The 25802-nt window shown below is 44.1% G+C and overlaps 1 protein-coding gene across 3 annotated transcripts in view; it reads left to right on the top strand.

Moving 5' to 3' along the window:
• The window catches only part of bicd1a (bicaudal D homolog 1a), a 43523-nt gene extending 18772 nt beyond the window's left edge, over positions 1-24751 (top strand). Inside the window, exons 2-10 of one of the 3 annotated variants that reach the window (XM_071530941.1) lie at positions 7885-8097; positions 13171-13323; positions 14531-15025; positions 18863-19261; positions 19433-20203; positions 20385-20536; positions 20788-20998; positions 23426-23511; positions 24631-24751. In XM_071530941.1, the coding sequence (XP_071387042.1) occupies positions 7885-8097; positions 13171-13323; positions 14531-15025; positions 18863-19261; positions 19433-20203; positions 20385-20536; positions 20788-20998; positions 23426-23511; positions 24631-24751 (2601 nt within the window). Of the gene's footprint in view, positions 1-7884; positions 8098-13170; positions 13324-14530; positions 15026-18862; positions 19262-19432; positions 20204-20384; positions 20537-20787; positions 20999-23425; positions 23512-24630 lie in introns of those variants that run through there. The other 2 variants (XM_071530942.1, XM_071530943.1) reach the window with 2 other exon arrangements.
• The last annotated feature ends 1051 nt before the right edge of the window (positions 24752-25802 follow it).

Here is a 25802-nt window from a genome sequence, read left to right as displayed (position 1 = left end):
TAAATCATTAACAGTCCCTTTTGATTTCTCCTTGTCACATTATCCATCAATTAGTTTCTGAATGTAGTGACTAAGATGTAATCAAGGGTGTTCTGAGTGTCACCACCATGATTAATCTACCAGGTATTGCATATAATCTAATCAAAGGTCTTATTAATTAAATCTTACAGATAATGATGCCATAAATCAGGAGAAATGTCTGATGGTTGTTAATGATTGATATTTAATCTTGCCTTGTGTCCATATTTCAGCACCTCCTTGAACTTGAGACTCCCAATGTGTAAATTTAATCAAGTCTGTCCATACATGACTGGCTATAAATAAGTTTGTTTTTTCCAGTTTGTTGTATGGCTCTGGGTAGATTTGTTATGTCTCCCCGCACCTTACCATGGAGGTCAGGTTGGAGATTAATCACTGTTGTAGAAGTGGTTCACTCTTCTCCCTCCTGGGTGTAAAAATAGACTCCTGGTGCGCACACTTACACACACACACACACACACACACACACACACACACACACACACACAAACACACACACATATGATCACAAACCCAGAGCCCTCCCCTGGCTCCTCATTAGGGTCTGCCACAGAGGGGGAAGGATTTCAGAGTTGCACACGCTCCTCCCCTTGCACCAGTGCAGGGGTGGTCGGCCTGCTGCCTCTGTCTGCTCCTTTTCCCTGGCCCCAGGGATGAATATCTATAGGAGGGACTCTATTGTCTGGACTGTACACACTGAAGCACAGAAGGCCTTGGAGCCTCAGGGTTGAATCCATAATGGGGTTTTCAATACACAAAACTGAACAGGGTGCCAATCAGTAGCTCCTTATTAATATCATCCTGAGGAAATGCTATTAAACTTTAATGCTCCTCACAGTCCTTGACATAATGATATGGCATGAATCGCTGTGTTAAGTTTGCCAATTAGGAAACTGACGCAGCGACACTGCATATACATCATCATAATGATATAGCATGTAGCGCTGTCACTGCTGTGCATGTAATTAGCATGAAAAATACTGTACTATCACAGTGTTATTTTAAGCCCAGCGGAAGCTACAGAGCAACTGCAACAGGACGGCCAGAGCATATTGTCCTTCTTTGTGTGTAAACGTTGAGCCACGACCATCCGTGTCATTCAGTGTGATTTCTGTTAAGAGGAAGAGGAGGCAGATGGAGGGAGCACACTTCGTGGAGGACGCCTCAGCCTTTGAAGGGGGCTTGTTATAAAACCATCTGCCTCTCCTTGTTACGCATCCAAGATCCACTCATTCTCTATGGATGAGTTGTGCTGCTGAATCACTGCGTGCAACTGGGACAGAGTCTGCCTGTCTGTCTATCTGTCTCTTCCTGTGTGTTTCTGCCTGTCTGCCTGTCTGCTAGTCGGTCTGTTTATTTGTCTGCCTGTCTATGTACGTATTGAAACGGGCCCTCGGTACATTTATAGTGGGTGCCTGGTCCCAGTACAGTATAAATGAAACAACTGAAATCCATCAGCCAATGTCCTCCCCAATCATGTAGTGGTAAATAAAAAGGTGGGTCAACTATGACCTCCAGTTGATGATTATGATAGAGCAAACAACTGCCAACATGAAAAAAAAGCATGTATATTTTCAGAAAAGCATCAATTTATGATAATTTTCCTTATAATACGCTATGATTGTATAACTTACTTAACTATCTCGGTACACTATGAATTTACTGTATGTTATAAAGATTTATGGCAGCCTAAAAAGAAGCAAATAAAACGTTGGGTAAATTGCGTTGAGATGTGTTTACCCTACTCTACACCCCTGCTCCCCCCTCTATTAGTTTGCATAAAATTGCATTTTTGACCAAACGCACTGTGCAACAAATCTGATTTACTCTGACTTCTGAAGAGAAAATAGGATTTCATAAACAGCACTTGAAAGCAGCATTAGTTGTCATTATTAATATTAAACACAGAAATAGCTGGCTGTAATAATTACATTTTTTGTTGAGTTGACTGTCACCGCACGGTGTATGGCAAATAAAGCTTTATTTATATTGTTGTCACTTTTTTTCACTCTTTATTTCTAATAAGTGAACCCGTTTTATTGGTTTATGATTTTGCTTAATATTAATGAGCGGAGCCAAAGCATGCAAGATTTATTGGCATTTGTCTCTCCTGCCTTTTAGGAAGCCTGTAAGATTTTTCTCTGTTTTTAACTGCATGGGTTGATGCACAGGTTGTACTTCTATGCCCTGTAAAGCTTGACTGACTTGACAATGAATACCTTCAGTCAAATCAAATAGTTTTTTGAAAGTAACAGGTAAGATTAGAGTGAGTTAACTTGTGGTGCAATAGGAATTAACAATTCAATAATGGGGTATTTTAATACAGATTCCAAATATTTAATTCTGTGTTTTTAATCATGTTTAGTTTATAAACCATATGCCAAGTGAGATGTCTCTTTCATCAAAGTATTACTGGGCTCTGAACTGCATCTGATGAATCATAATGCAGCTTGATAGAACACAGGCAGAGCTTCCAGAATTTAGAATGTCAGTGTCATAAAGGAGCGATTGACCTGAACACAAACACAGACTCAAAGTTGTCATTTCTGATCGGTGTTCATTTGCCAGTAGAGACAGAAACCTCACGTTGTGTTTATTTGGAGAACAATTAACAATATCCACTGTTCAGAAAGGCAAACATGGAGAGTGATTCCCATCTTGGTAAGACACATATATTTTAAATTTTGTTATTTAACTTTAAGATTAGTACAGAGGATTCTGCTGAACAGATAAGCAAGAGACAGCCAGTCGGGATAGACTAATCGTTTGTGTTGAAGGATTACATTTTAGATTTGTGTCCAGTTCTTCCTTAGTTTGATTTACATTGTAAATGTACAGTTAGATTGTTTGTTGAAACAAAACTAGGATGAAAGTCATAAGATGAAGCTATCATGAAGCATGTTCATCAGGTGACTTTCTGGTTATTTGATTATTAAGATGTTGCCATTGCATTTCTTTCAGCATCCATGCAAACGGTTGCTCGACTCAATGCCCTGAATGACGATCGCCATGAAAACATCAACTGCATGTTTGTGAAAGTCCTGAACAAGGAGCAATACCTTTATGCTGAAGCCTCTAGTTTCTCTGGAGTGACTGCTGAGCTCGACTGTGACCTTTCACCTCAGTCTGCTGTTGGTCTCGGCTCCAAACCTGCTTGTGGATTTGAGAGCCTCAATATATGGGAACCAATAGTCAGCACAGCTTCATCAGCATACAAATTTCTCTTGGATATGGACAAAGGAGACCTTCCTCCCACAGAGAAAGAGTCTCCTCTCATGACCAAGGACACAGCTCAGCATGTTGAGGCCCAGTCCAACCTGCTCCGCCTTGTTGAGTCTCCATCTGATGGCATTAAAATCATTGAGAGACTGTGGCAGCTTCAGCGCTCCTCCATTGGTTTTGATGATGACTACCATGTGGAGGCAGTTGGAAAGAGATACCTCTATGCTCCCCCATATGACATCTCTGGATTTGTGGCTGACTGCTGCTCACCCTGTGGATCCACTCTGGGCTGCCTTGATAAGTCCGACTCTGAAATAATGGATCACCGCTTTGACTTGGAGAAGGAGGGATTTGGTGAGGAGCTCCTCTACGCTTCATCAGATCTCTCTAGATTTGCAGTTGACTGCTCTCCACAGCATGGGCCGACTCTGGACCAGCTTGACAAATGGGAACCTGTTGTCAGCAGCACTGATTCTCACCTGATGCAGTTCCTCTCAATCCTCCTGGAGGAGGAGGAAACTGGTGAAAAGCGCATGTATGCTTCCTCATCAGTGGGTTCTACATTTATGGCTGCCTGTGCTGCACACCATGCCCCTATTCAAGATCATCTTGATGAATGGGAGCCAATCGTCAGAGCTGATTCTAAACTGATGCTATTCCTCCAGGACTTGGAGAAGAAGGAAGAGCAATGCCTTGCTGAATACCCCCTGATTCACCTGGATGGACCAGCCAACCTCCTTCAGGAGTCAGAGGCTCCAGCCATGCAAATTGAGGTTAAGGCTCCATCAATCCCATTCCAGGAGGTTGAAACTATGAAGGTGGCAAATAACAAGACACCAATCGTGGTCCATGAGGCCAAGGATAATCAGGCTGATCAACCCCTCCAGGAGGCTGATGCTGTAAAGGTCAAGGTGCAAACCTGCCTGATGAAGCAGATCCATGTTCTGTTGCCATCCATCCTACCCCAGGAGATCCAGGTGGCAGAAAACAAAACAACCAGCACCCTGCACCAGCAGGCTGAGGCTCTAACCAGCCTACCCCAGGAGGCTGAAGCTTCACGTTCATCCACACTTCTCCATGTGTGTGAGGCCGTTGCTAACATCAAAGCTTCTATCAGTTTGCCCCATGATGCCGGGGACACCAAGGATCTGTCCGGTCTGACCCTGGAAATGACACCTCCACCCGTCCAGGTCGCCACACCTACAGGACCTCAGAGTTCCAGTGCCAAAGACAGCCTGTCTACCAAACCAAAGAAGAAGAAGCGTGGCTTCTTTTTTTGGCTATCCCACATATTCCGGCGGAAGAAGACAAAATCGGCAGCCCACTTCTGAAACCCTGTGATTTTCCTACCCAGTTTGCAGAAATCAACAGCTGCATTATATTATTTGAATAAATTTTTTTGCATAGCAGTGTTACAGTGTCTTTGCACATTTCTTCAAAACACGCCTTTATTCAGGCCAATAGTGTGAGGTAAACTGTAGCCTAAAGCAGTGAAGGTGTAAGTAAATTAGTAAATACATTTTGGGCATCAGAGATGTTTTCCTGTTAAAATGCAGAGAATCTCATTACAGACGTCAAAAATTCAATCAATTCAGTGTTTATGTTCATTAATTGTGTTTTCTTGCACTCATTAAGTATCAAAAATATTTCTATTCCGACATTGCATTTTCTTGTTGAAAGACTTGCTATGTTATGTTAACCTGTAGATTTTTGCTACGCCATTTGCAATACAGAGTTAACATTTATCTGCACATGACTTTTTTAATTAATGGTATAAAATGGGGTGAAGAGCAAAAATCAAATGGACACATAACTATGGCTCATATTTAATAAGATCTTTCCTGTTTTGTATTTTACTTCCAGTCCACTCTGTTAGCACACTCTGTTTTCCAAGCAGTTTGCAGTATAAATCTCTGTTCTCTGTCTTCTCCATGATATCAGAAATCCCTCAGTGGGGCCCTAGCCAGATTTTGGCTTGTCTTCCTATAGAGCGCAGCTGTAGCTGTGAGGCCTGGGTAGATATTGACAGCCTCTCATCTGAAGCAACAATGCCAGCTCATTCAGTCACACTGTGCTTAGAATTAATCAGATGTTTTGTTCCAGAGGCCCTCCCTCCTAATCATTCACCAAAATCACACTGTGCCTCCCTAGAGAGGGAGAGAGGGCACACGGGTTTTCTGACAAATGAATAAGAGACAGTGTGAAAGAGAGAGATAAAAGGGAGAGAGATGCAGGGAGGGAGGGAGAGAGAGCAATAGAGAGAAAAAATTAGAAAGAATGCATTTTGCATGACTATTTTCTAGTCACTAATGAGGGATTACAAAGCAGGTCCTTGGTGACGGTTTTTGTGTTTGGATGGCTAAATGTTGTGTGTCTTTGCAGACGTTTTACTTGGCTGATTATTGCTAGCTTTTATTCATATGCTAACTGGTACATTTGTAATTGGATGGAAAAACAAAAGGTCTATTGAATCAGAGTAAGTATTTGTACCAGGGGACTTATTTTGTGCAATATCAGACTGGTTGAATAGGTGGGGAGTGAATGTCATATTATGGAGAAATGTGAAACAGGGCATGCAATTTTCATAGATTTCAGCTGCTTGACCATGACCAAGGCTTTTCCAGTCTCTGTCATTCAGTAGCCAAGAGTGCTCTCTTTATGAAAGGACAGTGTGGGCAGAGACTAGATCTATTGTTTGACCAGCCTTTACTGCTGCTCTCTCTGCTGGTTCCCTGGTGATGAGGGTCGAATCAGCAGGTCAAATGTGGCAGAGAGAGGTGGTCAATAAATCTAATTAGGGTGGGGTGGAGTGGGGGGGTTCAAATAATCTCTTCTGGCTAATCGGCTTATCTCATTCACTTGCACACATGCACACAAACTTATTTAGTCATAACGAAGTATGAACTGATAATTTATCATCATAGTGGCTGAACATCCACAATCTTCAGATAATTTCGCTCATACTAATTAACTTATAGTCTTACTGCCAGTGCCAGTGCCTATATACTCTCTCTATATGGAGAAATTTTATTCTGCCTCCATCGCCGGATTAAGATCTGTACTGCAGAACATTTCTAAATAAAATAAATCACCCCTGTCTAACAAGAAGACCTCGGGATACTGCACACTGCTTAGGCCCCACTTTATTCATCATGTTGAACCAGAAGTAAATAGGTAAATAAACTGCGGGAAGAGAAGACAGCAACACACTGGAGCTCATGTCTTCCACAAATAACGGAGGCTTGTACCTTATAAATGATTCATCTCTCACAGAGAAAATGTTGTGATTATGGTGAGGTGGAAAGAGTGGTTGTGAATTATTAATTCTCCAGTCAAAAACATCTGGCTCGATATCATAGATTGTGTATATGAAGCTTGGGATTCAGGGCATGGACTTACCTCAGTACAGTAAAGCTTAGTTTGCCCCAACCTGAGGGTTTTATTTATAGGTGTTTAGACTAGTGAGGGTCTGTACTTGCTTTGTGGACCGTAGAAGAGACACTGGTGTATTCCATGTCCAGAAAACCATCCACATGGTCATTTATGATTTACATGGTCAATTTGGTTGAGTAACACTTTCCAAGAACTGCATCATGAGGCACATAACCATCTCAAATGTTTCCGCCAGTGTTGCATGTGGTGATTGCAGACCATAAAACATTCTTCATTGATCCATTGTCTCATGACAGGCCACTCCAGGTACTTAACCCCTTTTTCCTACTATAGGAATGTAATGGCCATGGTCTGCTGAGAAAGTGTAGCATGGTTCAGAATATTTTTTGCACCACTGTGGCAGCTGCAGCTCCATGTCAGCCAGTGTGCAATTACTAGCGATGAAATTGTCTCTAACACCCATGCAGTCCACTCTATCCAACCAACAGTGCAGGTTTATATAGAAATGATATCTTCTCTCATTTCCTGACATTGTAAGAAGTTATATCTTTTAATGTGCCCTGCACAGTCCAGACTCACTAGGACAAAAACATCAAAAAGGTCAAGGCAAAAACACATTGGCTGTGGTAGGACTGTGGTAATACAGTGTACTGACTTGGTGCAGCATGAACAAGATCCACCTCCCCGGCATGGCCTGTGTCCAGGGGTCACTGGCGCGGGCCTGTTGTGCTGTTGACGGCTGCTGTGATTTCCTCAATCAAGCCCTGGCTCCTTTATCATGACAAGTCAGCTCTCGGTGGTGTGAAAACCTGTGTCAGGAAAATGGGAACAGCGTTTCTATTGATCACAGCTACCAGGGGGGTGAAATATCATCTCACATGGACAGACAGCAGGTACCCTTGAGGGACAGCCCCTGCAGGTGTGTGGGTGGCCAAAAGTACAGCAGGAGAACCCCTAGTGGCCATAACTGTGAACGATGTGCTGGGTTTACATAAAAATCCCATCCATGGATTTGGATTTAGATGTTTTATGGCAGGATTTGGATCAGTGCCTTTTTTAATTTTGAGTTTTCTGGAATCAAAACGGTTGTTATTTTTTTTTTTTATCATTGATCTATGTGTTTTGCACTGACAAATCACCTTAATTATGGTTCAGAGCTGCAACACAACCTAATGGCGTCAACTTTCACCCTGCACCAGCCTCACCTTCCCTCCTTCTCTGTCTCCCCAGGCATTCGGCCAGGCTTACTCCAACCAGCGTAAAGTGGCGGAGGATGGGGAGAGCAACGAGGAGACGTTGCTGCGGGAGTCGGCCTCTAAGGAGGCATACTACATGGGCCGCGTGCTGGAGCTGCAGACGGAGCTGACGCTGAGTCGTTCTGTGGCCTCCAACGCCCAGGCAGAGAACGAGAGGCTCAACGCACTTGTGCAGGAGCTGCGAGAGGTAAACAACATTTACATAGTCCACCTTCCCCAAGCAGTTTGTTTTTTCTTACTGGACAAGGAAGAGACAGGGAATCTGGTGGAGAGATAGAGAGTATAGCATTAGCTGGGAGTAGAACCCATGCACTTGTATGTATGTGAACACAAAATAAATGAAACAACCTTATGGGGTTTTCATTTAGAGTACAGCTCACATTTGTCTGAATGTCTTCCTGATTTTAAAGGTACCATATTCTTTTTTTGTTATACGATTTTGTTTTCTAATATGCTATGGCTCAAGATAATGTTCTTCATGATGTTTTGCAAATTAATGTAGTTTAGTTAAAAGTTAAAAGGCTATTTACTGTATGAATTTGAAGCCTAAGTCCTCACAGGCAGAACAGTCACAATACTGGACCCCGATTGGCTGACTACACCAGCTCCTCTAAGTCAATGAGGTAAAGCTGCTGAGTGGAGGCTCTCCAGTTCAAATGCAATAAAAGTCACTATTTTCAGCATTGCACATGCTGGAGTTGTAAACAGATTATTTCCACATAGAAAAACAGTGGGGAAAGGGCCTCCAAAAATGACCCAGAATAAACAAAATAAAGAGATTGGAAGCACCTTAGATGCAAAAGGTAAACATTTATTCCAGCTGAATAAGTGCAAATAAACAAAAGCGCTCTTCTTCCTTGAAACACTTTGCACATAGCTGCATGCATTACACAAGCCTATCCTGTGTTCATCTTTTGCTATTTTATGCACTTTTGTTTATTTGCGCTTATTCAACTGGAATAAATGTTTGCATGTTTTGCAAATGTTGCATCTAAGGTGCTTCAGATCTCTTTAACAGATTATTTTCCGCATTGAATTTAGCCTTATTTACAGTACAGTAACTTTTATGAAATTTTGATAGAGGCCAAGGGGTCACTGTGACAGGCAGAGGGGGGTCATACCCCACACAGAGTATGCATGTGTGTGTGTGTGTGTGTGCATATGTGCATTTATGCATGCGTACATGTCTGCAGCCACGGAGGCGGGCGGTGCAGGGGTTCGAGCTGGGGTCAGACGCTGTGGCCACGACCCCATTGTGGGGGGCAAATCCGGTGCTAAGCTGGGGAATAAGAGAAATGCCCTGAGCTCGGCACATGTGTAGGGGACAGAGCGAGCCAGGCTGCTCTCATCACACAGCCAGCGCTACACCCACAGAGCCCAGAGCCCAGAGCCACGAGGACGCACACCCTCATTCACTAGAGGGAATGCTGTGAGGTTGAATTGTTGCTGTTTGTACCTGCAGTAGCTGTGATTTAAAAAAATATCCCCCTAAAAGTGACTCTAAGCAAAAAATTAATGCAACTAATTTAATCAAGATATTCCACATTCTGAGGCATATCAAACAAAATCAATGTATTTTCTATTGGGAAGCTAGTTTTCTTGACCTGGAACTTGATAAGCTCACTTAAGCTCCACAGGGTGTACTGATGATGGTTGTTGTTCTTCTCATGTACACCTGTCACCTGTTTGCATCATGACCACGTCTCTTTGATGATGTGTTCATCAGCTGCCGGTTGCCTCTCTTTGAAATCCTCATTTGCATATGGAATGCCTATTAATGAGGAGGAGTCACTTTTTAATTGTGAGAGGCAGATGCTGCAGCCTCACTGGGGGCTTCATTTGTCACGAGCCGCATCTAATCAAAATGTTTTCGCAGATTCCAAGCAACCATTTGCAAACAGTATTTACATATACAGATTCATCAAGAATAAGTTCTGGAGGAAGTTTACTTGAGCTGGAGGAAGTTTACTTCTGCTGTTTTTTTGACTAATGAGCAAATGCCATTAGAATGTGAATCAAAAGAAGAAATGTAGAATATCTGAGAAGAGTTTACCACTGGATCTGGTTTTGTAGAATCATCTCTGAAATTGAGCTCCAGTATATACTGTATTATTGGTACTGAAACCCATCGCTGCACTTTTACCGTAATTTACAGTAATATCAACCCTGACATTTACAATTATAGCCAATGTGGAGGCCCCACTTCTTACTGCCTGTAAAACCTGAACTATGTAAAATTTGTTCTCTTTTCTGCCATAAAAAATCTCTTGGAATTGCCTGATATTTAATGACATGAGCTACTTTCTGTTCTAAGGCATAAATTAAAAAAATATTCCCTGCCGCAGCTATTGTAGTGGTAATGAAGAACAAATACGAGATATTTGGACTGCTGCCATGGCTGCCACTGTCCTGTGAATGTAATAAAACTGTCGCAGTGTGTGCTGTGAACCCTAGGTCAGTGTTGGGTCCCCAGCTCTGCCCCATGGTGGGCTCAGTGCCAGTGTTGTGTGCTGCACTGTCCCTGACCCTCGCCGCTCGAGCCCCTGATCAGCTGAGTTTCTATAGAGCCTCACTGACTGATAATTGGCCTCTAATCCTGTGCACTTCATACCCAGCTCAGCCCCTAATTCCCTGCATTGACATGAATATGTAATGGGACAACACAGCAGGGGAAGGGAGGTCATGGTAATCAATAACACCACATGTCACAGAAATGGGTAATTATGGATTATTGCATTTATTATTATTGCCAGTAATTATATAATCATACTAGGTTTTTGTATGTTTGGAACAAAGGTATTTTTCAGTGCTTTTTGCAGTGATAAATTCAGCCCTTTGCAGTTTTAGGCTCCAGTTGCTTCAAGAGTATAGGAGCTGCTGTCAGCTACTGTACAAGTCAAAAGGTGCAGTGTGTAATAATGGCCTTTAGTGTCAGTCCAGTTCCCAGTTCCCAACGCACTGCTGCCTCTCGGGCCACAGGAGGCAAACCTACCCCCCCCCCTCCTCTCCCCCCTCCTCCCTCACTGAGGTCCTGGAGGGTCAAAGCCCAGAAGAGGCCATATGTGTCCCGGGTCTTTGAGTCTCTTCCCCTCCTGTGTATTTCCTCCTCCCTCCCCTACTGATACTGTCTCTGGGTCAGCACTTCTGCCATATGTATGGAGAGCTGCAGGCAGCCTGGTAGGCTGGGCAGCCGCTCAGCAACTTCACTGATGAGAGCAGGAGGAGGAGGAGGAGAGGAAATGAGCAGGGCACTGAGAAGGAAAGCAAGAAGCAAGAGGATCTGATCTGTCGAACAAGATTTTAGTCTCTTTTCTGAGAACAGTGGGGTTTTTTTTGACAGAGAGATTTACTGAATCAATTCTCAACCTGCATCCCTCCTTCACTTACCTGTTTGTTCACACACATGCACACTCACTACTGTCTCTACTTCACACTTCTACCTAAATCTACAGTAACTGCAGTTTTAGAGTTGCATTATACTGTACACTTTTAGTCATGACAGTGTATAGGAACTGTTCCATTCTGATGACAAAGGGATCATCCTGCTTGGCATTTCTGACTTCAATTGAAATGATGGATATTCTTTGCGATATACATGAGAACTGCTGTCCAGCATTTCCACCTGCAGCCCGGCCCTTCTGGAAATACAAGCAGCCAATGCTTTAATTGGTTATTAGACATTTTATTTGCCAAAACTGTATAGAAAAAAACAACTAACATGTTACAATAAAACAGGGAAAGATTGAAAAAAGTATGAAAATGAATTAGCTAATTAATATACAGTATATACCGTATGTAATAATGCAATACATTTTTTATAGATATGGATAAAAAGTTATTACAGAGCTGTAGAATTTCACCATTATGAGTTATTTTTCATAAATTGTAAAAACTGGTCTCAGATTTTAAAAAAAACCAAAAAACTAGAAGGGCACTCGGAGAGCGCAGACCTCTGCCAAGGTTCGTGCTATTGCTTGTTCGTGAGTCGGATCCGGATCCGCTCCAAAATTTAACAGGTTCTTCCTTGGCCCATGCTACACCCTTCCACAAAGTTTCATGAAAATCCGGCCAGTAGTTTTTTCCGTAATCCTGCTAACAGACAAACAAACAGACAAACAAGCAGACAAACAAACAGACAAACAAACAAACAAACAAATGGCACCGAAATAACCTCCTTGGCAGAGGTAAAAATAAATAAATCTCTGGCTTTCCTTAAGGTGAAGACAGGTTAAGACAGATTTTTCTGCCATTGGCTTGTTGGAAACTGTTGGCAACTGTTGGTTTTTCAGATTTCTAGGAATTACATTTATTCCTTTACATTTTAGGCCTTTAACTGAGGCATTTACAGTGATTTACAACGAGCAAATGTGGAGGTATAATAAATTAACATTCTTGCACCACCACTATCACAAGTAAGCTAATAATAAAGATAGGCATTATTTTAATGGGGATGGGGGATATTTTGAACAGAGAGGATATTTATGCATTTTCATTACCTACAGTATGTTTGAGTTGTTTGAAACTTGTCATTAACAGTTGTGTGAGCACAGATCATTTTGCTGAGGCCTACGATATGTTCCTGGTCCTGCCGAGTAACGCCTTCGCAGATTTATGGCATTTGTGGTCAGGGCATTTCTCCCATCGGCAGTTTATCTGGTCCGGTGTATACTCAGGTTTCTGAGGGCGTCTGTGTGCTGCAGTCGGCCCAAAAGAATTATCTTGCTGCAAGTTAGAGAGTGCTGACCCGCTGCTTTTATAGGAGAGTCAGATTGTTTCACAGAATCTCTCATCCTCCTGGGACCACAAGGAGGGGAGCGTGTGTGTGTGTGTGTGTGTTTGTGTGTGTGTGTGTGTGTCTTAGAGCATATGTATTAGTACCCATAATTTTAAAAATAAGATAGCATGCCTGTTGCCCACATAATTACTACATGTATGTAAAGCCATAACTCATTATTTTCAGCAATTCATCTGATGACATTTTTACCTGATTACTCATTTACAGTAATTATTGTACTGTCTATGTACCAAAGCTTTGCAATAATATGGATTAGTACTATGAAACAGTGTATATCCTCCTACCTTACCTGATCAGATAGTATTAAGTGCTATCTGACATATATATACGCTTAGGTTATGATGAAACATTATGACACTGACTGGCTATTCTCTATCTCCTTCCTCCTCTTCCTCCTCTCTCCTCACTGTACCCCTCTTTCTCCCCCCTGCTCCTCTCTTTCCATCCCTCCTTTCTCCGTTGCAGAGCAATGACATGCTGGAGCTGCAGAGGAGCAGGATGAGGGAGGAGATCAGGGAGTATAAGTTCAGAGAGACCAGGCTGCTGCAGGACTACACAGAGCTGGAGGAGGAGAACATCACCCTGCAGAAACTGGTCTCCACGCTCAAACAGAACCAGGTCAGTAGCAGAGCATTAACATTCCAGCATCCCAATAAAGTAACACTGATTTCCCAAAGCACACCTGCCATTGTTGTGTCATTGTTTCATTCAACCCTGAATCACACCACAGCCACATACCAGTTTTGTCTCAAAAATATCGGTCACTGATTTTAGTGACTGCACATTTCCCCTCTCCTCTTAGTTATCCCTGTTATTTAGCAATTTTACAATATTTCTTTCATATGACTTCCAGCACAACCTCCACATGTGGCCTCCTGTTGGTTTCCAGTATGGCTAACAGGTCCAGGATATATTGAAGCACTGTGCTACGCAACACCGTCATATAGTTGCTCATCAGCCCTCACACCTTCTTTCCTGTAAGGGTTCACAGTGTCTCACTTACTGTCTGACCACAACGTGAGTCATAGCTGTATTGGCTGGCATCACATTTTGTCATAACTGTAGGGGAAGGCGAATTGATTGGAAATTATGGTTGGAAGAAAGTAGGTCGAAAGTAGAAACAGCATCTTCCTAAGTTACAATAGATTTTAAGGGAAAAGCGAGGGAACATTTTTGTTAAAGGCATAATTTACAGAGCAGACAAGGCTCATTCCAAAACGAGAGTGAATCTGGGGTTGGCTTTCACTCGTTGGTGAGTATTGGAGGAGAGGATGGAGATGAAGAGCAACGCAGTCAGCCTGTTTTCTGTTTTCTGTTTTCTGACAGGTAGGTAGCGGTTAGCTTAACTATCAGCTTTTCTACTACAAAGAAAATAATAAGCAATAATAAAATCCAGGCAGAAGGCAGGGTCTCTGCAGACACACACACTGTCACACACTACCAGTGGACCATAAGTTTATGCTATTTCAATGGGGGAGATTCTGCTTAGTATGCCATTAAATTTTAAAAACTCCACTGACCCACTAACAGTAAGAGTAACGCACAGTTATGGCCAAGTCTAAAGTCAGATTTTTTCTCAACTTGTCTGTTCCCATGCCCTCTTTTTCTCTCTCATTCTTTTTATTCCTCTATCCAGGTATAACTTGCACAGTATCACCTATCACTTTGGGATGTATCCAGGCTCTCCTTTATATCCCCTATATTTTGACCTGGGGTCGGGCCACCCATTGCTTGACTAACAGGACTCTAATGTTCTCCTCTCCTCTCCTCTCCTCTCCTCTCATCTCCTCTCCTCTCCTCTCCTCTCCTCTCCTCCTCCCCCCAGGTGGAATATGAGGGACTGAAACATGAGATTAAGGTGCTCGAGGAGGAGACCGTTCTGCTCAACAGCCAACTGGAAGACGCATTACGTCTGAAGGACATCTCCGAGGGCCAGCTGGAGGAGGCCCTGGACGCCCTGAAGAGTGAGCGCGAGCAGAAGAACAACCTGCGAAAGGAGCTGGCGCACCACATCAGCCTGACCGACAGCGTGTACGGAGCCGGGGCCCACCTGGCGCTCACCGTCACCGGCGTCGAGGGCCTCAAGTTCCCCGAGGAGACCAACGGAACCAACGGCACCAACGGCAGCGTTCTCCCTGCCGCCAACGGCAACGAGGACAGCAACCGCTGCAACGGCCACCTCCACGGCAGCACGGGATTGGCTAAGATGAACGGGGACTACCGCCCGGGCCGGAAAGGGGAGTGTCTGCACCCCGTGTCGGACCTGTTCAGCGAGCTCAACCTGTCGGAGATGCAGAAGCTCAAGCAGCAGCTCCTACAGGTGGGTCATGGGAAAGGGCCTTACAGTGGCATAAGGCTGCAGTGTCTTAGTGTCAGGTGATTACACAAACCCTACACCTCGCAGTAAATAAGATTGTCCATAATCGCCCAAGTTAAATCCACTGCAAAGTGCTTTTTCTGTGTTCATCCCTTTTGTGTCATGGAGTGTTTATTTTCAGGGACAGTAGTGACGGCATGTGAATGTCAGAGTGTTCTTGTTGAGTTGCAGTCTGGGGGTATTTCAGTCACTTTAAATCTGCCCCTTATCCACATTCACTCTAAGACAATCAATGGAGCTTACTTCAGAGGGATAAAGCCAGCAATTTACACAGCCAGCACATTAGAAGACAGGTATCGACGACTCCTTTCCACGGTACAATTCATTAGAGAATGAGAGCTGGGGGTCTTACCAATTGCCCTGCTGCATTCTGTGTGCTTGTTTGTGTGTGTGTGTATGTGTGGGTGTAATGTGTTTCTCAGTGTTTGGATAAAGGGCTCCACTGATGAAAGCAGTCTTGTCCACAGTATGCCACAGGCAGCAGCCAGGAAATGACAAGGTGATGACATTTTTGGAACAAGAGAAAAACTGGGAGGGGACAAAAGAGGGACAAAAAAACAAAACACCCATCTGTTTTCTGCAAAAGGCCATGCAACACTACAGGCTTTACTGGGTGTTTGGCTATTTATTATCTTGGCTTCTGGTGGTTTTCCAAATAAGAATAGATCCAGCCTCTGTAGAAATTTTGGGGGGAACATTGTGCTATGTGTGCGTGTGTGTGTGCATGCGTGTGTGTGTGTGTGTGTGTGTGTGTGTGTACATGTACATGCACAGTATTTCCCCCAGAATTGTATTCTTGGTGGGCTGGAAAAGCCTCTGAAATTGCATTTAGATCATGGGACACTAAAATTCTCCATTGAAACCCATAATGATATTCTTGTAGGTGGGTAAGCAGGTTTTTAAGGTAGGGTGACCCACCCCACCTATTCAGTGTTAGGGGAAACTCTGGTACATGTGCATATGTGCTTGTGTTGATGCACATATATACATTATGTTTGTTTTTGTGTGTGCGTAATGCAGAGCAGAGCCGATTCAGACCAGAACAAAGTGTCGAGTAGAGTCCCGCAGCAGAAGCAAACTGTAGCAGTACGTTAGCAGAGTGTGTGTGTTGTGTGTGTGTGCCATAGGGAACTCTGTCAGCGTGATTAGCGTCCGATAAGGCAGGGTGGCAGATGCGGCGGCAAGGCAGAGACAGAGACCAACTGTCTGCTGTTAGCTTAGAGACAAGGGGACGGGAATAGAAGCCCTCGCAGGGAGGGAACATGCTATTGACGTCAGGTGTTAGAGAACATGGAGTGCACACAGGCATGGCATGTTGGTATATGGCTGATACAGAGAATGTAGAGGTACTACAGTACATATAGGAATTGATAGGTACCACCTCTCTCACCTTCCACGTCTTTCTCTCTCTTCTTCTTTCTGTCTTTCTCTTGCACGTCTTCACTCAAACCAGGGTGTCTGCAGGTCCTGAAAATATCTTAGAATGTCTTAAATTACATTATATAAACTCAAGGTCTAAAGGGTCTTGAATACAGCTGAATAAAGTATTTTAAAGCTTAAATTGAGTTTCAGGGGTCTTTCTGATTAGAAACCACACCAGTCAGGCAGATCCTAAATTCTCATAAGACTACATTTGTGTTTCTTTTTTACATTTATATGAATTGCAAAAAATTGGATGCACATTCCATTCTAACTGGCATTTAAAATGTCTCAAAAATTGTTCAATTTAACTTGATGGTACTTGCAGACATCCTGTCAAACTAATTCTGATTTGCAGTAGATATTGTGGAAGGAAGATTAGTGCCTGGCACAGAAATCAAATTAAGTCACTACTGTACATACATCCCAGCTGAAATCCACTGGGAAATAGATAATTAGGTTTGTGGCCCCTAGGCATATTAGTGGTGTGGCTTTCTCTGTAAATGTATTTACTCACTAATCAAGTTTCTGCTAAAATCCATTGCTCAGGGAGATGTTGTAAATGTCAGCACCATCAGGCTTCTAATATGCTAGTTGAATTCTGTAAATTTACTTCCTCAGTATGAATACTGCTCAAGAAATTTCACAAATCCAGTGAAATTAAATTAAAAGAATGAAAGCCTCTTCATTATTTTTCTCAAGGATAAGCTCCAATGACTTAGACCATGAATGGACTCATTGCTTTCTATATTCATGTTGACTGTATTCATTAACTTACTTCACTTAAAGTACATTATTATGTGTCATGTTCACATTTGCCTTGCCAATCTTGTCTCTCTTTGATCCGTTCCTCCGGGTTGAGAGGGTTGGCATGGAGATATCACATTATGGGAGCTTACTGTGTCTTTGTTCAAAGTCTGTCTGCTGTATGCTGCAAGGTCTTAGCAGAGGAAACTAGAATACATGAAAGATGATCATCACATTTTCAGTCCTTATCTCTTTTTAAGTTGTTGTGGTCTTTCTCACACTGCTACACTGATCCTTGGTGTTTCCACTCTCCTTCTCTCTACTATCTCTTCCAAATCTCTCTTTCTCTGTTTTTCTCTGTGTCCTCCATCCTTCCTACACTCTATGTGTGTGTCTCTGTGTGTGTGTCTCTCTCTCTCTCTTTCTCTCTCTCTCTCTCTCTCTCTCTCTCTCTCTGTTTCTCCTTCTCCCTCTCTCTCTCTCTTTCCTCCTGACACACAGGCACAGAGTGAGAAAACATACTGACACATCACTCTTAGCTGTTGCTCAGCTAACTTGGCCTGTGGTGCAATGCTTATAAGGCGTGATCAGGTCGTCTCAACCACCTTCCCTCCCTCCTCTATCTCACTCTCTCTCTCTCTCTCCCTCTCCCTCTCTGTGTCTCTCTTTCACCCACACACAGCACAACACATATGCACACCTACATTCTCCTCCTGTGCAGACACACATCAGAAATATTGCGAGATGAATAGCAAGCAGTGTTACTCTAAACTATGTACTATAACTATAAACAATAGCTATATAATAACATATTAAAGAATTTGATGCATTATAATTATAATTATCATGTTGTTTACCCATTTATTTTCCTGTCTCCTTGGGCATTCTCCAGAGGGATCAATACAGTTTCACCAGTGTAGATGGCTGAATCTTATGATAGGATGACTGATCAAAAAGCAATTAAACAGCGCTTGACTTTATTTACAGGGATCCCTAGCAGCAAGCTTAATTTGTGAGGAGCAAGCTGTGGATACATTATACCACGTGTCATTGCATGCCTTTGTACTGCATCAGAAATGCAGGTCAACTGATATGGTATATTGTTTTCCCATGAATTGCATGCGTTTGTTCCCTTGCCGCTTTATAATGTTAGCCCTTTGTGCACTGTACATTGTTTTTATCTTTATGAGCCCCCTTTAGTGTTGTTGTGGAGTTTTGCAGGACATACTGATTATGCACTTGCGTAACTGAGCTGTGTCAATGAGTCCATTCACAGCCTTCATTAGTGGCTTGATGAAGGCTGTGAATATTGCTGCTATTTTTATCTTTATCTGATCTTTGTGAAACACTGTACATTGATAGGTTAAAACAAGTTTGCCACTAGTTAGTCCTCAGAAGTTGGAAATCAGAAGTCCTGATTCATGAATACAACTGAACACAACACCGGTATTATGAATATTTAATGACATATCATTTAAATGGTAAAAGAGAAAGGCCTCCGGAGTTGAAACACTGCGTACTGAAATATCATGGAAGCATTGTGCAGTGTTTCATGTTTTTTCCCCTCATTGTCTGACTGTCTCTCACGTGGCAGTGTGTCCTCCCATCCTGCAGGTGGAGTGTGAGAAGGCGGCGCTGCTGATGAACCTGCAAGAGTCTCAGACCCAGCTGCAGCACACGCAGGGCGCCCTGAGCGAGCAGCACGAGCGTGTCCACCGCCTCACTGAGCGCGTCAGTGCCATGAAGCGTCTCCACGGAGACAAAGAGCTCGATGACCCGCAGGAGAGTGAGAAGCCCGACGGAGGCTCCCCATCGCCACCGGCCAATGGTCACCATGATCCGGATATTCATGGGTTCGAGATCCTGGAGTGTAAGTACAAGGTGGCAGTGACAGAGGTGATCGACCTGAAAGCAGAGCTCAAGGCCCTGAAGGAGAAGTACAACCAGGCTGTGGAGGGGCAGGGGGAGGAGCACAGCCACAGTGACGACAGGGTCCAGGTACTGGATGAACAGGTTAGACATCCTAAGTTTGATTTTTGTATTGTTGCACCTATTAAAACATTGAACATTACAACGCAATTGCCAAATATCTGTTTACTCTTTGCATTGGAGGATATTGACCTCACCTCATTCTGTTTTGTGCACTATGAGATTACAAATGTCTGATTTGCTTCTTCTGAACAGGTGACTCGTCTGGAGCGCAGCTGTCGTGAGGGTCGGGAGAGGGTGGCGTGCCTGGAGGCGGAGCTCCGAGCGGCCTCGAGCATGGCCACCGAGAGCCACAGCATGCTGAATGCAGCGCAGGATGAGTTGGTGACCTTCAGTGAGGAGCTGGCACAGCTCTACCACCACGTCTGCCTGTGCAACAACGAGACACCCAACCGCGTCATGCTGGACTACTACCGCCAGAGCCGAGTCACGCGCAGCGGCAGCCTGAAGGGATCCGATGACCCGCGGGCCTTGCTCTCCCCCCGCCTGGCGCGACGCCTAGCAGCGGTCTCGGCCGCCTGCTCCTCCGACTCCCCACGCAGTCCCATGGACTCCCCTTCCAAAGACGCCCATCCCAATGATACGACAACCACGTCCAACCCAGTGGACAGGGAATCTCCAGCCTGCCAGGGCAGCCCCACCCGCACCCCCATGGGCTCCCCAGTAATCAACGTCTCACCTTCCCCGTCCCCAGTGCCCACTGAGACAGGCGGCGACTTGCGGAAGGAGCCCATGAACATCTACAACCTGAACGCCATCATCAGAGACCAGATCAAACACCTCCAGAGAGCTGTCGACCGCTCGCTGCAACTGTCCAGGCAGAGGGCTGCAGCCAGGGAACTGGCGCCCATGCTTGACAAGGACAAAGAGTCCTGTATGGAGGAGATACTCAAGCTCAAGTCCCTGCTCAGCACCAAGAGAGAGCAGATAGCCACACTCAGGCTGGTGCTCAAGGCCAACAAACAGGTGAAAACGTGTGATATATAGGCAAATTGAAGGAAACATACATTTTGGGTAATATCCTGGATAAACTGTACATTGTCATTTGTCATTGTCAGTTTTTGGCAGAGATATAATCTACAATTTATTATCTGGAATTAACCCACATATTGCATTAAAATGCTTAATCCAATTATCCCAATTGCAGACAGCAGAGGTTGCGCTGGCTAATCTGAAGAGCAAGTACGAGAACGAAAAGTCAATGGTGACGGAGACCATGATGAAGCTGAGGAACGAGCTGAAGGCTCTGAAAGAAGATGCCGCCACCTTCTCCTCTCTCAGGGCCATGTTCGCCACTAGGTGAGAGGGGTTCTGGGAAATATGAAGCTGCAACATTCCTTTTAGAGTGGTAGACAGACACAGGGGATTTACATGTAATAATATGAGTAAAGAACAGAACAGAAATTAATACGAAATGAGTGATTGTGTGTGAATTCTCATCTCCTTTCTCCTCTCTCCCCTCTCACTATATTGTTACTTTTGTTTTCCCCTCTCCCGCTTTACCTTTGTTTGTTCCCTCTCTCCTTCCTTCTTCTTCCTTTCGTCTTTAGATGTGACGAGTACGTCACCCAGCTGGACGAGATGCAGAGGCAGCTGGCGGCGGCGGAGGACGAGAAGAAGACCTTGAACTCCCTCCTCCGCATGGCCATCCAGCAGAAGCTGGCCTTGACGCAGCGCCTGGAGGACCTGGAGTTTGACCACGAGCAGACCCACCGCGGCCGCAGCGCCAAAGTGCCCAAGATCAGAAGCAGCCCGCCCAAAGTAAGTGGCAGAGCCGCCCTCACTGCTCCCCCCAGCCCCACCAGGGTCCACAGCCCCTCCGCCATCACCACCCTGCACACCTCCCTGACCCTCAGTAGTCCTCCTTCCTTAGAACTAACCACCTGTCCCTCCATGTCTCCCTGGACCTATTCTCACAGCCCAGGCCCTGACACGACCCACAACTCGGCCTCAGCCTTCCCTTCCTTGGGTCACTCCCCGTGGTCTCTGGGTCCCCAGACCGTCATCATAGACCCCGACTCTCTCACCTTAGAGTTCAGGCGGCTCATTCATTCCAGACAAGACTTAGGTCCGCTCTCCCCATCTCTGCAGTCCAGCACCCCTAGCTCCGCCCCGGTATCTCCTTACCGTCGGGGAAGGTGATGACTCGTTCTTAAAGGGGCACAGCTGGGCTTCCTCTTGGGAATCAGCGCACCCAGCACCAATATCCCTTGGGTACACAGTCCCCAGAGGCCTCAGGACTAGGTGGGAAACAGAGAGGAGGAGAAACTGGTTTCTTGGGTCTATGGTTTGAACATGCAGCAACACTGGGACTCTCTGCTCAGGACGAAGGAGCCCCTGACAGCTTGCTCCATCCTCAAAACAGTGCTGTGCTGTGCATACACAGTGACTTCAACTAAACTATTTACATTTTTAATGCAAAGTTGGATTGCAGAGAATTTTTAATGAAAACATTAACATATTTCATATTAGGGATCCTTCTCTGGATCTGATATAGCTGATAAGGTGACATCATGTATTCCTCCTCTACAATACTGGGCGGTGTTTTAAAGTGAAAACAAGGAAGCATACTGTGGCATGAGCAAGCAGAGAAAAAAAATTATGGCTGCAGTATGCGCTTTGGCATTCACTGACTCACAGCACCTCACTATGGCAGACTCAATGAATTACAACAGACATCATTTTTAGCATTTATGAAAAAAATGAATCTATCCCATTAAGCCTATCATGTTTTCCCATTTCTGATATGATGTAAAAACTATATTTCTTCTACTTCATCGATGCATGCCTTAGTCTTCATATCTTTGGAACAAAAAGCATTTGACAGGGGGAGCAGCTTGGATTAATAGCATATAGTGTCTTACATAGCAAACTTGTTAATCAGAGTAGCATGGAAACCAGCGAGACCTCCTCTCTGTGCCTCTCTTGCTCTGGGTGCATCTCAGTCCTCTTTGATGTTTCCCCTCTTCACTTGTCTCCTCTCCACTCCTCTGTGTGTAAAAGAAAAAAACTGAATGGTGGACAAAAGATCTATTGCAGATGAGGGAAGGAGACAAGGAAATTAGGAAGGAAACCACTTGAAACTAAATTCATCCACCCCGAGACTGATGACCAATGCCTTGATGAACCTCTCTTACAGCGTTGCCACTATGTACCACCAGATGGCAATGTCTGATCACATCTCTTTCCCATTGGAGACTTTCCTGTCAAGTGCTGTTTGACTCTCTCTCTCCCCTACCTCAGATAATCATCTATAATCATAAGTGAAAGTGGAACTGACAAGCTCATGGCAATACGTTTGTACTCGTGTGGACTTTGACTTTATAAAATCAACACAGTGGAGCTCAAGGATATAGTAGCCATAAGCTGGTGTTATGGTGCGCTGCAGCTTGAGTCATAGCTCATAGGGTTTCCACCAGCAGGATCGAATTGTTCAGTGTTAACCCCACTGTTTCTGTCCTTCTCCTTTCTGTGTCGTACAAACAAATACAGTATTGGATTTGCAAGTGTGTATGTGTAAATGTGTCTGTGTCTCTGTCTCTTAGGGTGTTTTGTGTTTTCCAACACCAGCGCTGATTGTGTTCCTCATGAGTTGAACAGAGGGTTGTCTTGTCAGTGTGGTCAGATGAGACTGGTTGACGGTAGCAGTTAGTACGCTGATATTCAGGCACATACAAGCTTATGACTGGCCTTGACAAAGAAGCAGAGGATCACTCTCAGTCTGGCCTCAACCATTATTCTCTGCTTCTTTCACTCTTTTTCTCATGTTGCGCTTCTTGTGCTCCCCTGTCCCATTCTCACAGGCTGCACCATTCATTTACATTCAAGTTACATAGTATTTCCGGAATGCATGGGGAATATTCACACTCATTATCCAAGCTAAACCAAATTAAATTGCACTGGGGTGGTTATTAAATTACTCTACTCTAGATTCAACTTTCTATAAATATTACCACAGATATTACTATAAGTACTACATTTGTGCAATGAGAACAAAATTATATGGGCCAGGATCAGATTAGTCCCACATTATGAAAATTGCCATTACAAGCCAGCAGCTAACCAGCAGTCAGTCTCTCTTAGTCTCTGACAAGGCCTTCCCCCTGTCCTGCCCTCCCTCCCTGTTGTCTCTGTCCTCTTGTACTAACCCTGAGTGTCACCACTCTGTATATCTGTCTAATTTATCAGTTTCTTGTAGATTGTCAGCAGCCTGCTGCCTCAGTATCGTCACTCTCCCCACAACTAAGGCGAGGGAGAGCCTCCCGAGCCCGCAGGTAACAAGCTATAGAACCTGCTAGTAGGCTCACTGGCATCCATATCTATCTATCTATCTATCTATCTATCTATCTATCTATCTATCTATCTATCTATCTATCTATCTATCTATCTATCTTTAACTCATTAGACCTACCCAGGTCCCTGCAATATGTACTGTACCACATGAACCCAGATGCAGCCAACCACCTCCTATTCAGTATACACATACAATTTTATACATCTTTTCATAGTATCGCAACCATATGAGTTAAATGGTCGTGCATACTGTTAGGGTTCACACTCAGCAACAAGTTGGTACGGGTTTCTTTTCACACTGACTGATTAACAGTGCAAACATTACGGCTGAAGCCCTGGTATTAATTATAAACAGTCAAAAACCACTTCCCATCAGGGGAGGGAGTGAAGGAGTTTTTTTTTCCTTTTCACTCTGCATGTACAGGTTTGCATGGCCTGTTTAACCGTTTATATAATTAATCTCAACTCTGCTTTTTGTACTAGGAAACACAAGTACGCATCAACATAATATCAAACTCAGTAGAACTTTAGTTTCAAAGCTATCCAAGCTCAACTTTGGATTTGCACTTTAGCTTCCTCTCTCACCAGCTTAAGCGCTGCATGCAATCGCTGACATGTGGCATGTAATGGTTGAGTTTAAGTGAGTCAGTTAAATATATTTTTGTTACCATCCACCATCTCTGTTAATTTTCTACACAGAAATATTATATCAGTACAACTCTCAACCACAACCCCCCCCACTACAAGTCCTCCTTCAGGCTTACTAATGCCTTCATTTGTCGCACCACTTTGAGCAATCCATACAAGGCAACTAGGAAGCTGCTGACAGATCTGAGGCCATGTTTGGTTCAGTGTTGTCCTACAAGTTTGATTCCAGTGTTGTTCTCCTGCAGTATCAGCAGCCCTTGTCTCTGTGGTGTTGTGAGGAAAGCAGTCTATTTACCCTCGTCACATGTTCCATTTTCATTTGTTGACTTGGTGTAACGTTATTCTTCCAGACGGGTACAGCTCAGTTGTATATTACTGCACTTGGATTGCCCGTCTCTCACTGTCACACTCTTACTCATTCCTTTTCTCCCTGTCTCCCTTCACCCTTCCAGTCCTAACATTGCGGCCGGCCTCCGGGAACACCGAGCAGTCCTCTCCAGCAGCAGTAGCCTTCTCTCCCCCTGCGACCCTCGTAACTGCCTGGCCCAGCAGCCCCAACCCCCCGGCACCTAACCTTGCTGCTCCGGCCAAGGCCCTCCCGTGGGTCTGGTACAGGAGAAACTCTGTGTGGGGGTTCCCTCAGTTTAACTCCCACCCCCTCAACCTAGTAATCCACCCTGGTGCCTACTGGTCTCTGTGACCCCCCAAAAACACTAAGGCCTCCCTCCCTCCTGGTTACCAGGGTCGCAGAGCAAGGAGCAAGGCGGCTCGCTTCCTCTCCGGTCGGGCCGGACTGACATCATATCCTGCCCAGCGACATGAAACAGAGAATGGAGGAGGACTGAACTGCGGTGCAAATCACGGGAATGTTGTCCCTTGTCTATATTGGTATTTATTTATTATCTATTTACTTGATTGGTTATTTATTTACATATTAATTTGTGATATGTTTATGAGATATTTATTACTGGAATGTTTTTTCTGTGATATCATTTGACTGTTTGTTGGTCATTCTTTGAGATGGAATTCACGACATGTTTTACTGCTGTGGTGTAGACTTCGATAACAACAGCTGACTTGGCACATTCACTACATGGCCAATTCTATACTCTTCAACAAAGGAAAAAAAAAACCGTGCAGCAACAGCATAATTTCCTATCAGCAAAAGTTCTCTCTGGTGAAGTGAAAAGGTTTAAAACTTGCCTAACACACTAAACATCATATCATACAACACAGCATTTAAGATGTTAGATTTTGTCAACATAATCAAAAATATGTCCCATTTTTACATGGTGGTGTTATAGTATATCGAGTTTGACATTGCAAATAGACTAATGAAAGTTAAAAAAAATTACATTACGAGGAAATCATGTTTCTTGTGGTGGTGATGGGTTGATTTCAACTACCTTTCTAACGTCACTATTCTTATTTGGGATGCTTGTGTTTTTTTATACAAACCTTTTTTTTGCAAGACATGTGCATAAAGACTATATTTTATACCTCCATTTTTTTGTTTGTTTTTACTGCGGTTTCTGGTGAGGTGGTTCTGTTTGTCATGTAGCTCAGATCTTTTCGGAGACTGAGATAGGTGAGAGGCTGAGGGTTTGACATGAGGACTAGGGCT

This window comes from Centroberyx affinis, unplaced genomic scaffold (assembly GCF_046629955.1).
Source record: "Centroberyx affinis isolate AG114_WGS23_722 - 3 ecotype Tasmania unplaced genomic scaffold, CSIRO-AGI_Caff_v1 ptg002004l_1, whole genome shotgun sequence".
NCBI lineage: Eukaryota > Metazoa > Chordata > Actinopteri > Beryciformes > Berycidae > Centroberyx > Centroberyx affinis.
The sequence above is the reverse complement of the archived record's forward strand: the minus strand, read 5'-3'. Positions and strand labels throughout refer to the sequence as shown.